At 62.6% G+C, this 12,621-nt stretch overlaps 1 protein-coding gene across 1 annotated transcript; it reads left to right on the top strand.

Annotated features, from left to right (window-relative positions):
• Nucleotides 1-2,452: 2,452 nt before the first annotated feature.
• LOC144490748 (serine/threonine-protein phosphatase 4 catalytic subunit-like) lies at nucleotides 2,453-9,879 on the top strand (the record flags this gene model as incomplete). Its single annotated transcript, XM_078208458.1, has 4 exons — nucleotides 2,453-2,578; nucleotides 6,310-6,422; nucleotides 7,336-7,387; nucleotides 9,792-9,879. Coding segments are annotated over exons 2-4 (238 nt in total), but the record flags the coding sequence as incomplete, so codon positions are not given.
• Nucleotides 9,880-12,621: the final 2,742 nt, after the last annotated feature.

Here is a 12,621-nt window from a genome sequence, read left to right on the forward strand (position 1 = left end):
CAGAGGCATCCCGGATTAAGGGCGTCTGTATTTGAGGCTCCAGCAGCTTGCGGGTCAGATCCAGCCTTTCGGGTTTCAGTAACTGCTCCATTCTTCAAAAAAACTTGCTTATAAGAACATAAGAAATAGGAGCAGGAGTAGGCCATCTGGCCCCTCGAGCCTGCCCCGCCATTCAATAAGATCATGGCTGATCTGAAGTGGGTCAGTTCCACTTACCCGCCTGATCCCCATAACCTTAATTCCCTTACCGATCAGGAATCCATCCATCCGCGCTTTAAACATACTCAGCGAGGTAGCCTCCACCACCTCAGTGGGCAGAGAATTCCAGAGATTCACCACTCTTTGGGAGAAGAAGTTCCTCCTCAACTCTGTCCTAAACCGACCCCCCTTTATTTTGAGGCTGTGTCCTCTAGTTTTAACTTCCTTACTAAGTGGAAAGAATCTCTCCGCCTCCACCCTATCCAGCCCCGCATTATCTTATAAGTCTCCATAAGATCCCCCTCATCCTTCTAAACTCCAACGAGTACAAACCCAATCTCCTCAGCCCTCCTCATAATCCAACCCTCATCTCCGTTATCAACCTGGTGAACCTTCTCTGCACTCCCTCCAATGCCAATATATCCTTCACGAGGTAACCTCCACCACTTCAGTGGGCAGAGAATTCCAGAGATTCACCACCCTCGGAGAGAAGAAGTTCCCCCTCAACTCTGTCCTAAACTGACCCCCCCTTTATTTGAGGCTGTGCCTCTAGTTCTAGTTTCCTTTCTAAGTGGAAAGAATCTCTACCCTATCCAGCCCCTTCATTATCTTATAGGTCTCTATAAGATCCCCCCTCAGCCTTCTAAATTCCAACAAATACAAACCCAATCTGCTCAGTCTCTCCTCATAATCAACACCCTCATAGAACATAGAACATAGAACATTACAGCGCAGAACAGGCCCTTCGGCCCACGATGTTGCACCGACCAGTTAAAAAAAAAACTGTGACCCTCCAACCTAAACCAATTTCTTTTCGTCATGAACCTATCTACGGATCTCTTAAACGCCCCAAACTAGGCGCATTTACAACTGATGCTGGCAGGGCATTCCAATCCCTCACCACCCTCTGGGGTGGGTATCGACCTGGTGAACCTTCTCTGCACTCCCTCCAAGGCCAATATCTCCTTCCGCAAATAAGGGGACCAATACAGCACACAGCATTCCAGCTGCGGCCTCACCAATGCCCTGTACAGATGCAGCAAGACATCTCTGCTTTTATATTCTATCCCCTTGCGATATAGAAATCATAGAAATCATAGAAACCCTACAGTGCAGAAGGAGGCCATTCGGCCCATCGAGTCTGCACCGACCACAATCCCTCCCAGGCACCACCCCCACATATTTACCCGCTAATCCCTCTAACCTACGCATCCCAGGACTCTAAGGGGCAATTTTTAACCTGGCCAATCAACCTAACCCGCACATCTTTGGCCAACATCCCATTTGCCTTCTGATCACCTGTTGCACCTGCAGACTGGGTTTTTGCGTCTCATGCACAAGGACCCCCAGGTCCCTCTGCACAGTAGCATGTTGTAATTTTTTTCCATTTAGATAATAATCCAATTTGCTATTATTCCTTCCAAAGTGAATAACCTCGCACTCGTTACGTTATACTCCATCTGCCAGATCCTCGCCCACTCACTCAGCCTGTCCAAATCTCCTGCAGACGTTCCGCACGATTCACCTTTCCACTTATCTTTGTGTCGTCTGCAAACTTTGTTACCCTACGCTCCGTCCCTCCTCCAGATCGTCTATATAGAATTGATGCACGTCAATCGAGGTCGAGACTAGTTGAGAGCAAGACAAATAGGCTTTATTCGCAAGAGCTTGGAGCCATCCCCGCCGGAGATCTGGTCTGTACTGGAGGGCAAGGGGAGGAGCCACCGCCTTCATACCCGGACCCAGGGGGAGGAGACTTGGGCGGAACCGACAGGGATGTGCTATATATACAGGTGCGGAGAAATACTAACTACGGTGGTCAACCACGACAAATAACAGTGGTTGACCACAGGGGGGGAATTTGCCCCTCTGTCTCCCCCAACCTTGTTGCCCAATCCCTCCCATGCTTTTGCCCCTATCAAAGATGGCGCCCCACCCTCCTCTGGGCCCGAAGGAAAATGGCGCCCCTCTGGTTCTCATGCTGCCCCTAAGAAAGATGGCGCTCAGCCCGCCATCCCGTGGCCCATTGTTGCCCCTCACAAAGATGGCGGCGGCCACGCCCCCTCAGCCGTCACCCTCCACGTGACCCAACCACGTCGGAGGGCGGGCAGGGGAGGTGCTCAGGCGCGTTGGCCGCTTCCCCCCCCCCCCCCCCCCCCAACCACACAACACACAGAGGCCACGCGCATGCGCCTCCCTCCTTGCCGGGGGAATGGGCAGCCCGGCGCATGCGCCTCTCTCACCCCTTCCTCCTCCGTCGACGCCGCCGCCATCTTGGGTCGAGGTCCCGCCGGCCGCGGCTGAGCCGCGCCGTTTGTTCAGCTGGACGCGGTGAGCCGGCGCCGCTGGACACGAGAGCAGGGAGGGGAAAAGCCACCAGGTAATCAGCGGAGATGGGCTGGATGTGTCTGTGTGGTGGTGGTGGTGGGGGGGGAGGAAGAGGGGGATCGGCGCCATCGGGCGGCACTGGCGAGGAGGAGGGAGTGGGGTGGACAGGTGTGGCTCGGACGTTTCCGGCTCGAGCGTACTGCGCAAGCGTGCTGGACTCGGGACCGTTCGTCTTTCACCGGCACGGCGCCTCTGCGCAGGCGCCGGGGACTCGGGAGGGCACGGCCTTCACCGGCATGGTGGTCTGCGCAAGCGCGGGGGACTCGGGGTCGGTCGGCTTTTACCGGCAGCGGGGTCCGCGCAGGCGCGGCCGAATCGGATTCGCTCGGCCATTGAGCCGGCAGGGGAGGCTGCGCAGGAGCGGGGGACTCAGGATCGCTCGGACTTCAGCGGCAGGGGAGTCTGCGCAGGCGCGGAGGATTCGGGATCGTTCGGTAACTTCCGGCAAAAGGAACCAGGGACAATTTAGCATGGCCAATCCACCTAACCTACACATCTTTGGACACTAAGGGACAATTTAGCATGGCCAATCCACCTAACCTACACATCTTTGGACACTAAGGGACAATTTAGCATGGCCAATCCCCCTAACCTACACATCTTTGGACACTAAGGGACAATTTAGCATGGCCAATCCCCCCAACCTACACATCTTTGGACACTAAGGGACAATTTAGCATGGCCAATCCCCCCAACCTACACATCTTTGGACACTAAGGGACAATTTAGCATGGCCAATCCACCTAACCTACACATCTTTGGACACTAAGGGACAATTTAGCATGGCCAATCCACCTAACCTGCACATCTTTGGACACTAAGGGACAATTTAGCATGGCCAATCCCCCTAACCCACACATCTTTGGACACTAAGGGACAATTTAGCATGGCCAATCCCCCCAACCTACACATCTTTGGACACTAAGGGACAATTTAGCATGGCCAATCCACCTAACCTGCACATCTTTGGACACTAAGGGACAATTTAGCATGGCCAATCCCCCTAACCCACACATCTTTGGACACTAAGGGACAATTTAGCATGGCCAATCCACCCTAACCTACACATCTTTGGACACTAAGGGGACAATTTAGCATGGCCAATCCACCTAACCTGCACATCTTTGGACACTAAGGGACAATTTAGCATGGCCAATCCCCCTAACCCGCACATCTTTGGACACTGAGGGACAATTTAGCATGGCCAATCCGCCTAACCTGCACATCTTTGGACACTGAGGGACAATTTAGCACGGCCAATCCACCCTAACCTACACATCTTTGGACACTAAGGGGCAATTTAGCATGGCCAATCCCCCTAACCTACACATCTTTGGACACTGAGGGACAATTTAGCATGGCCAATCCCCCTAACCTGCACATCTTTGGACACTGAGGGACAATTTAGCATGGCCAATCCCCCTAACCCGCACATCTTTGGACACTAAGGGACAATTTAGCATGGCCAATCCACCTAACCCGCACATCTTTGGACACTAAGGGACAATTTAGCATGGCCACTCCCCCTAACCCACACATCTTTGGACACTAAGGGACAATTTAGCATGGCCAATCCCCCTAACCTGCACATCTTTGGACACTGAGGGACAATTTAGCATGGCCAATCCCCCTAACCCGCACATCTTTGGACACTAAGGGACAATTTAGCATGGCCAATCCCCCCAACCTACACATCTTTGGACACTAAGGGACAATTTAGCATGGCCAATCCACCTAACCCACACATCTTTGGACACTAAGGGGCAATTTAGCACGGCCAATCCCCCCAACCTACACATCTTTGGACACTAAGGGGCAATTTAGCATGGCCAATCCACCTAACCTACACATCTTTGGACACTAAGGGGCAATTTAGCATGGCCAATCCACCTAACCTACACATCTTTGGACACTAAGGGGACAATTTAGCATGGCCAATCCCCCTAACCCACACATCTTTGGACACTAAGGGGCAATTTAGCATGGCCAATCCACCTAACCTGCACATCTTTGGACACTGAGGGACAATTTAGCACGGCCAATCCACCCTAACCTACACATCTTTGGACACTAAGGGGCAATTTAGCATGGCCAATCCCCCTAACCTACACATCTTTGGACACTGAGGGACAATTTAGCATGGCCAATCCCCCTAACCTACACATCTTTGGACACTGAGGGACAATTTAGCATGGCCAATCCCCCTAACCCGCACATCTTTGGACACTAAGGGACAATTTAGCATGGCCAATCCACCTAACCCGCACATCTTTGGACACTAAGGGACAATTTAGCATGGCCACTCCCCCTAACCCACACATCTTTGGACACTAAGGGACAATTTAGCATGGCCAATCCCCCTAACCTGCACATCTTTGGACACTAAGGGACAATTTAGCATGGCCAATCCCCCCAACCTACACATCTTTGGACACTAAGGGACAATTTAGCATGGCCAATCCACCTAACCTTTGATGTGATTTGATTTATTATTGTCACGTGTATCGGGATACAGTGAAAAGTATTGTTTCTTGCGCGCGATACAGACAAAGCATACCGTTCATAGAGAAGGAAAGGAGAGAGTGCAGAATGTAGTGTTACAGCCATAGCTCGGGCGTAGAGAAAGATCAACTTAATGCAAGGTAGGTCCATTGTGGACCGTGGGGCCGTACGGCAGCACAGTGGGTTAGCGCTGCTGCCTCACAGCGCCAGGGACCCGGGTTCGATTCCCGGCTCGGGTCACTGTCTGTGTGGAGTCTGCACGTTCCCCCCGTGTCTGCGTGGGTTTCCTCCGGGTGCTCCGGTTTCCTCCCGCAGTCCAGAAGACGTTCTGGTTAGGTGGATTGTCCAGAGTAAATTGCCCCCTAGTGTCTCGGGGATTAGCAGGGTAAATAGGTGGGGTTATGGGGATAGGGCCTGGGTGGGGTTGTGGTCGGTGCAGACTCGATGGGCCGAATGGCCTCCTTCTGCACTGTAGTGATTTTGTGACTCAAATGTCTGACGGCAGCAGGGAAGAAGCTGTTCTTGAGTCGGTCGGTACGTGACCTCAGACTTTTGTATCTTTTTCCCCGACGGAAGAAGGTGGAAGAGAGAATGTCCGGGGGTGCGTGGGGGGGGGGGGGTCCTTAATTATGCCGGCTGCTTTTCCCCGAGGCAGCGGGAAGTGTAGACGGAGTCAATGGATGGGAGGCTGGTGATGGGATTGGGCTACATTCACGACCCCTTTTGTAGTTCCTTGCGGTCTTGGGCAGAGCAGGAGCCCCAGACCAAGCTGTGATACATCCGGAAAGGATGCTTTCTATGGGGCATCTGTAAAAGTTGGTGAGAGTCGGAGCGGACATGCCAAATTTCCTTAGTCTCCTGGGAAAGTAGAGGGGTTGATGGGGCTTTCTTAACTATAGTGTCTTAACCAACTGTCTGTCTCTCTCTCTGTGTGATGTGTTGCTGTCTCTCTCTCTGTCTCTCTCTCTCTCTGTCTCTCTCTCTGTCTGTCTCTCTCTCTCTCTGTGTCTCTCTCTCTGTGTCTCTCTCTCTCTCTGTCTCTCTCTCTGTCTCTCTCTCTGTCTCCCTCTCTGTCTCCCTCTCTGTCTCTCTCTCTCTGTCTCTCTCACTCTCTCTGTCTCTCTCTCTCTCTCTCTCTCTCTGTCTCTCTCTCTCTGTCTCTCTCTCTCTGTCTCTCTCTCTCTCTGTCTCTCTCTCTCTCTCTGTCTCTCTCTCTCTCAGATCGCCGCCTGCACCATGACGGAGGTGAGTGATCTGGACCGACAGATTGATCAGCTGAGACAGTGTGAGCTCATCAAGGAGAATGAAGTGAAGGCGCTGTGTGCCAAGGCCAGGTAGCGTATCCCCCCTCCCGCTGCCCGCCTCCCGCTGCCCGCCTCCCGCTGCCCCCCTCCCGCTGCCCCCCTCCCGCTGCCCCCCTCCCGCTGCCCCCCTCCCGCTGCCCCCCTCCCGCTGCCCCCCTCCCGCTGCCCCCCTCCCGCTGCCCCCCTCCCGCTGCCCCCCTCCCGCTGCCCGCCTCCCGCTGCCCGCCTCCCGCTGCCCGCCTCCCGCTGCCCCCCTCCCGCTGCCCCCCTCCCGCTGCCCCCCTCCCGCTGCCCCCCTCCCGCTGCCCCCCTCCCACTGCCCCCCTCCCACTGCCCCCCTCCCACTGCCCCCCTCCCACTGCCCCCCTCCCACTGCCCCCCTCCCACTGCCACCCCCTCCCGCTGCCCTCTCCCCCTGCCGCCCCCTCCCTGCTGCTCCCCCCCTCCCTCTGCCCCCCTCCCTCTGCCCCCCTCCCTCTGCCCCCCTCCCACTGCCCCCCTCCCACTGCCCCCCTCCCACTGCCCCCCTCCCACTGCCCCCCTCCCTCTGCCACCCCGTCCCTCTGCCACCCACTCCCTCTGCCACCCACTCCCACTGCCACCCACACCCTCTGCCACCCACTCCCTCTGCCACCCACTCCCACTGCCACCCAGCCCCTCTGCCACCCCCTCCCACTGCCACCCCCTCCCCGCTGCCACCCAGTCCCTCTGCCCCCCTCCCACTGCCACCCCCTCCCACTGCCACCCCCTCCCTCTGCCACCCAGTCCCTCTGCCACCCAGTCCCTCTGTCCCCACTCTCCCCCCCTCGGTGCCTCCCCCCCCCCCCCCCCCGGCGCTGTGCCCCCCCCCCCCCCCGCTGTGCCCCTCCCCACCCCCTCTCGCTGGGCCCCTCCCCAACCCCTCTCGCTGGGCCGGTGTTGAGGGTGTATTTTTGTGTTGCAGGGAGATTCTGGTGGAAGAGAGCAATGTTCAACAAGTGGATTCTCCGGTGACGGTGAGTGTAAATACCCCCCTCCCCGGGGGCGAATACCCCCCCCCCCCAGGGGCAAATACCCCCCTCCCCGGGGGTGAATACCACCCCCCCCCCCGGGGCAAATACCCCCCCTCCCCGGGGACGAATACCCCCCCTCCCCGGGGATGAATACCCCCCCCTCCCCGGGGACAAATACCCCCCCTCCCTGGGGGCGAATACCCCCCCTCCCTGGGGGCGAATACTCCCCCTCCCCGGGGACAAATACCCCCCCCCCTCCCCGGGGGCCTATACCCGCCCTCCCCAGAGAGCAAATACCACCCTCCCCGGGGCAAATACCCCCCCTCCCTGGGGGCAAATACCCCCCTCCCCGGGGCAAATACCCCTCTCCCTGGGGGCAAATACCCCTCTCCCTGGGGGCAAATACCACCCCTCCCTGGGGGCAAATACCCCCCTCCCTGGGGGCAAATACCCCCCCCTCCCCGGGGGCAAATACCCCCCCCCCTCCCCGGGGGCAAATACCCCCCCCTCCCCGGGGGCAAATACCCCCCCTCCCGGGGGGCAAATACCGTCCCCTCCCCGGGGGCAAATACACCCCCCTCCCCGGGGGCAAATACCCCCCTCCCCGGGGGCGAATACCCCCTCCCCAGAGAGCAAATACCCCCCTCCCCAGAGAGCAAATACCCTCCTCCCCGGGGGCCAAAACCCCCTTCCCCGGGGGCAAATAGCCCCCCTCCCCGGAGGCAAATACCCCCCCTCCCCGGAGGCAAATACCCCCCCTCCCCGGGTGCCAATACCCCCCTCCTCCCTGGGGGTGGGCAAACGAACCTCCGTCCAGGGCGGGGGGGGTGTGGGGGGGACGCACGCGGGGGGAGTGTGTGTGTGTGAGTGAGTGTGAGTGTGTGTGAGTGAGTGAGTGAGTGTGAGTGAGTGTGAGTGAGTGTGAGTGAGTGAGTGTGTGTGAGTGCGTGCGTGTGAGTGCGTGTGAGTGAGTGTGTGTGAGTGAGTGTGTGAGAGTGGGGTGTGTGTGTGTGTGTGTGTGAGTGTGTGTGTGAGTGTGTGTGTGAGTGTGTGTGTGAGTGTGTGTGTGAGTGTGTGTGAGTGTGTGTGTGTGAGTGTGTGTGTGAGTGTGTGTGTGTGTGTGTGTGAGTGTGTGTGTGTGAGTGTGTGTGTGTGAGTGTGTGTGTGAGAGTGTGTGTGTGAGAGTGTGTGTGTGAGAGTGTGTGTGTGAGAGTGTGTGTGTGAGAGTGTGTGTGTGAGTGTGTGTGTGAGTGTGTGTGTGAGAGTGCGTGTGTGAGAGTGCGTGTGTGAGAGTGCGTGTGTGAGAGTGCGTGTGTGAGAGTGCGTGTGTGAGAGTGCGTGTGTGTGAGAGTGCGTGTGTGTGAGAGTGCGTGTGTGTGAGAGTGCGTGTGTGTGAGAGTGCGTGTGTGTGAGAGTGCGTGTGTGTGAGAGTGCGTGTGTGTGAGAGTGCGTGTGTGTGAGAGTGCGTGTGTGTGGGGAGTGCGTGTGTGTGAGAGTGCGTGTGTGTGAGAGTGCGTGTGTGTGAGAGTGCGTGTGTGTGAGAGTGCGTGTGTGTGAGAGTGCGTGTGTGTGAGAGTGCGTGTGTGTGAGAGTGCGTGTGTGTGAGAGTGCGTGTGTGTGAGAGTGCGTGTGTGTGAGAGTGCGTGTGTGTGAGAGTGCGTGTGTGTGAGAGTGCGTGTGTGTGAGAGTGCGTGTGTGTGAGAGTGCGTGTGTGTGAGAGTGCGTGTGTGTGAGAGTGCGTGTGTGTGAGAGTGCGTGTGTGTGAGAGTGCGTGTGTGTGAGAGTGCGTGTGTGTGAGAGTGCGTGTGTGTGAGAGTGCGTGTGTGTGAGAGTGCGTGTGTGTGAGAGTGCGTGTGTGTGAGAGTGCGTGTGTGTGAGAGTGCGTGTGTGTGAGAGAGTGCGTGTGTGTGTGTGAGTGCGTGTGTGTGTGAGTGCGTGTGTGAGTGTGTGCGTGTGAGAGAGTGTGCGTGAGTGTGTGTGAGTGTGTGTGAGTGTGTGTGAGTGTGTGTGAGTGTGTGTGAGTGTGTGTGAGTGTGTGTGTGAGTGAGTGAGTGTGTGAGTGAGTGAGAGTGTGAGAGTGTGTGAGTGAGTGAGAGTGTGTGGTGTGAGTGAGAGTGTGTGTGAGTGAGAGTGTGTGTGTGAGTGAGAGTGTGTGTGTGAGTGAGAGTGTGTGTGTGAGTGAGTGTGTGTGTGTGAGTGAGAGTGTGTGTGTGAGTGAGAGTGTGTGTGTGAGTGAGAGTGTGTGTGTGAGTGAGAGTGTGTGTGTGAGTGAGAGTGTGTGTGTGAGTGAGAGTGTGTGTGAGTGAGTGTGTGAGTGAGAGTCTGTGTGAGTGTGTGTGTGTGAGTGTGTGTGTGAGTGTGTGTGTACCCAGCTCACTCTCAGTGCCGCTGCTCTCTGTGTCCACAGGTCTGTGGTGATATTCACGGTCAGTTCTATGACCTGAAGGAGTTGTTCAGGGTGAGTGAGTTCCACCAATCACTGTCTCTGTCTCTCAGTCCCTCTGAATCACCCCCCCGGCCTCCCTGCCCCCCCCCAGCCCCTTCTCCGCCCCCCCCTCCCCCTCTCCGCCCCCCCTCCCCCTCTCCGCCCCCCCCTCCCCCTCTCCGCCCCCCCCTCCCCCTCTCCGCCCCCCCTCCCCCTCTCCGCCCCCCCCTCCCCCTCTCCGCCCCCCCTCCCCCTCTCCGCCCCCCCTCCCCCTCTCCGCCCCCCCCTCCCCCTCCCCCTCTCCGCCCCCCCCTCCCCCCTCCCCCTCTCCGCCCCCCCCTCCCCCTCTCCGCCCCCCCTCCCCCCTCCCCCTCTCCGCCCCCCCACTCCCCCTCTCCGCCCCCCCACTCCCCCTCTCCGCCCCCCCACTCCCCCTCTCCGACCCCCACTCCCCCTCTCCGCCCCCCACTCCCCCTCTCCGCCCCCCCACTCCCCCTCTCCGCCCCCCCACTCCCCCTCTCCGCCCCCCCTCTCCGCCCCCCCCGCTCCCCCTCTCCGCCCCCCCGCTCCCCTCTCCGCCCCCCGCTCCCCCTCTCCGCCCCCCCACTGCCCCTCTCCGCCCCCCCACTGCCCCTCTCCGCCCCCCACTGCCCCTCTCCGCCCCCCCACTGCCCCTCTCCGCCCCCCCACTGCCCCTCTCCGCCCCCCCACTCCCCCTCTCCGCCACCCCACTCCCCCTCTCCGCCCCCCCACTCCCCCTCTCCGCCCCCCCACTCCCCCTCTCCGCCCCCCCGCTCCCCCTCTCCGCCCCCCCGCTCCCCCTCTCCGCCCCCCCCGCTCCCCCTCTCCGCTCCCCCTCTCCGCCCCCCCGCTCCCCCTCTCCGCCCCCCCGCTCCCCCTCTCCGCCCCCCCGCTCCCCCTCTCCGCCCCCCCCGCTCCCCCTCTCCGCCCCCCCGCTCCCCCTCTCCGCCCCCCCGCTCCCCCTCTCCGCCCCCCCGCTCCCCCTCTCCGCCCCCCCGCTCCCCCTCTCCGCCCCCCCGCTCCCCCTCTCCGCCCCCCCGCTCCCCCTCTCCGCCCCCCGCTCCCCCTGTCCGCCCCCCCGCTCCCCCTCTCCGCCCCCCCGCTCCCCCTCTCCGCCCCCCCGCTCCCCTCTCCGCCCCCCGCTCCCCCTCTCCGCCACCCCGCTCCCCCTCACCGCCCCCCCGCTCCCCCTCACCGCCCCCCCGCTCCCCCTCTCCGCCCCCCCGCTCCCCCTCTCCGCCCCCCCCTCCCCCTCTCCGCCCCCCCTCCCCCCTCCCCTCTCCGCCCCCCTCCCCCCTCCCCCTCTCCGCCCCCCCTCCCCCCTCCCCCTCTCCGCCCCCCCTCCCCCTCCCCCTCTCCGCCCCCCCTCCCCCCTCCCCCTCTCCGCCCCCCACTCCCCCTCTCCGCCCCCCCACTCCCCCTCTCCGCCCCCCCACTCCCCCTCTCCGACCCCCACTCCCCCTCTCCGCCCCCCCACTCCCCCTCTCCGCCCCCCCACTCCCCCTCTCCGCCCCCCCACTCCCCCTCTCCGCCCCCCCTCTCCGCCCCCCCGCTCCCCTCTCCGCCCCCCCGCTCCCCCTCTCCGCCCCCCGCTCCCCCTCTCCGCCCCCCCACTGCCCCTCTCCGCTCCCCCACTGCCCCTCTCCGCCCCCCCACTGCCCCTCTCCGCCCCCCCACTGCCCCTCTCCGCCCCCCCACTCCCCCTCTCCGCCACCCCGCTCCCCCTCTCCGCCCCCCCGCTCCCCCTCTCCGCCCCCCCGCTCCCCCTCTCCGCCCCCCCGCTCCCCCTCTCCGCCCCCCCGCTCCCCCTCTCCGCCCCCCCGCTCCCCCTCTCCGCCCCCCGCTCCCCCTCTCCGCCCCCCCGCTCCCCCTCTCCGCCCCCCCGCTCCCCTCTCCGCCCCCCGCTCCCCCTCTCCGCCCCCCCGCTCCCCCTCTCCGCCCCCCCGCTCCCCCTCTCCGCCCCCCCGCTCCCCCTCTCCCGCCCCCCCGCTCCCCCTCTCCGCCCCCCCGCTCCCCCTCTCCGCCCCCCCGCTCCCCCTCTCCGCCCCCCCGCTCCCCCTCTCCGCCCCCCCGCTCCCCCTCTCCGCCCCCCCGCTCCCCCTCTCCGCCCCCCCGCTCCCCCTGTCCGCCCCCCCGCTCCCCCTCTCCGCCCCCCCGCTCCCCCTCTCCGCCCCCCCGCTCCCCCTCTCCGCCCCCCCGCTCCGCCCCCCCGCTCCCCCTCTCCGCCCCCCCGCTCCCCCTCTCCGCCACCCCGCTCCCCCTCACCGCCCCCCCGCTCCCCCTCTCCGCCCCCCCGCTCCCCCTCTCCGCCCCCCCGCTCCCCCTCTCCGCCCCCCCGCTCCCCCTCTCCGCCCCCCCGCTCCCCCTCTCCGCCCCCCCGCTCCCCCTCTCCGCCCCCCCGCTCCCCCTCTCCGCCCCCCCGCTCCCCCTCTCCGCCCCCCGCTCCCCCTCTCCGCCCCCCGCTCCCCCTCTCCGCCCCCCGCTCCCCCTCTCCGCCCCCCCGCTCCCCCTCTCCGCCCCCCCGCTCCCCCTCTCCGCCCCCCGCTCCCCCTCTCCGCCCCCCCGCTCCCCCTCTCCGCCCCCCCGCTCCCCCTCTCCGCCCCCCCGCTCCCCCTCTCCGCCCCCCCGCTCCCCTCTCCGCCCCCCCGCTCCCCTCTCCGCCCCCCGCTCCCCCTCTCCGCCCCCCCGCTCCCCCTCTCCGCCCCCCGCTCCCCCTCTCCGCCCCCCCGCTCCCCCTCTCCGCCCCCCCCGCTCCCCCTCTCCGCCCCCCCGCTCCCCCTCTCTCCCCCCT

This window comes from Mustelus asterias, unplaced genomic scaffold, assembly GCF_964213995.1.
Source record: "Mustelus asterias unplaced genomic scaffold, sMusAst1.hap1.1 HAP1_SCAFFOLD_3734, whole genome shotgun sequence".
In the NCBI taxonomy this organism is placed as follows: domain Eukaryota; kingdom Metazoa; phylum Chordata; class Chondrichthyes; order Carcharhiniformes; family Triakidae; genus Mustelus; species Mustelus asterias.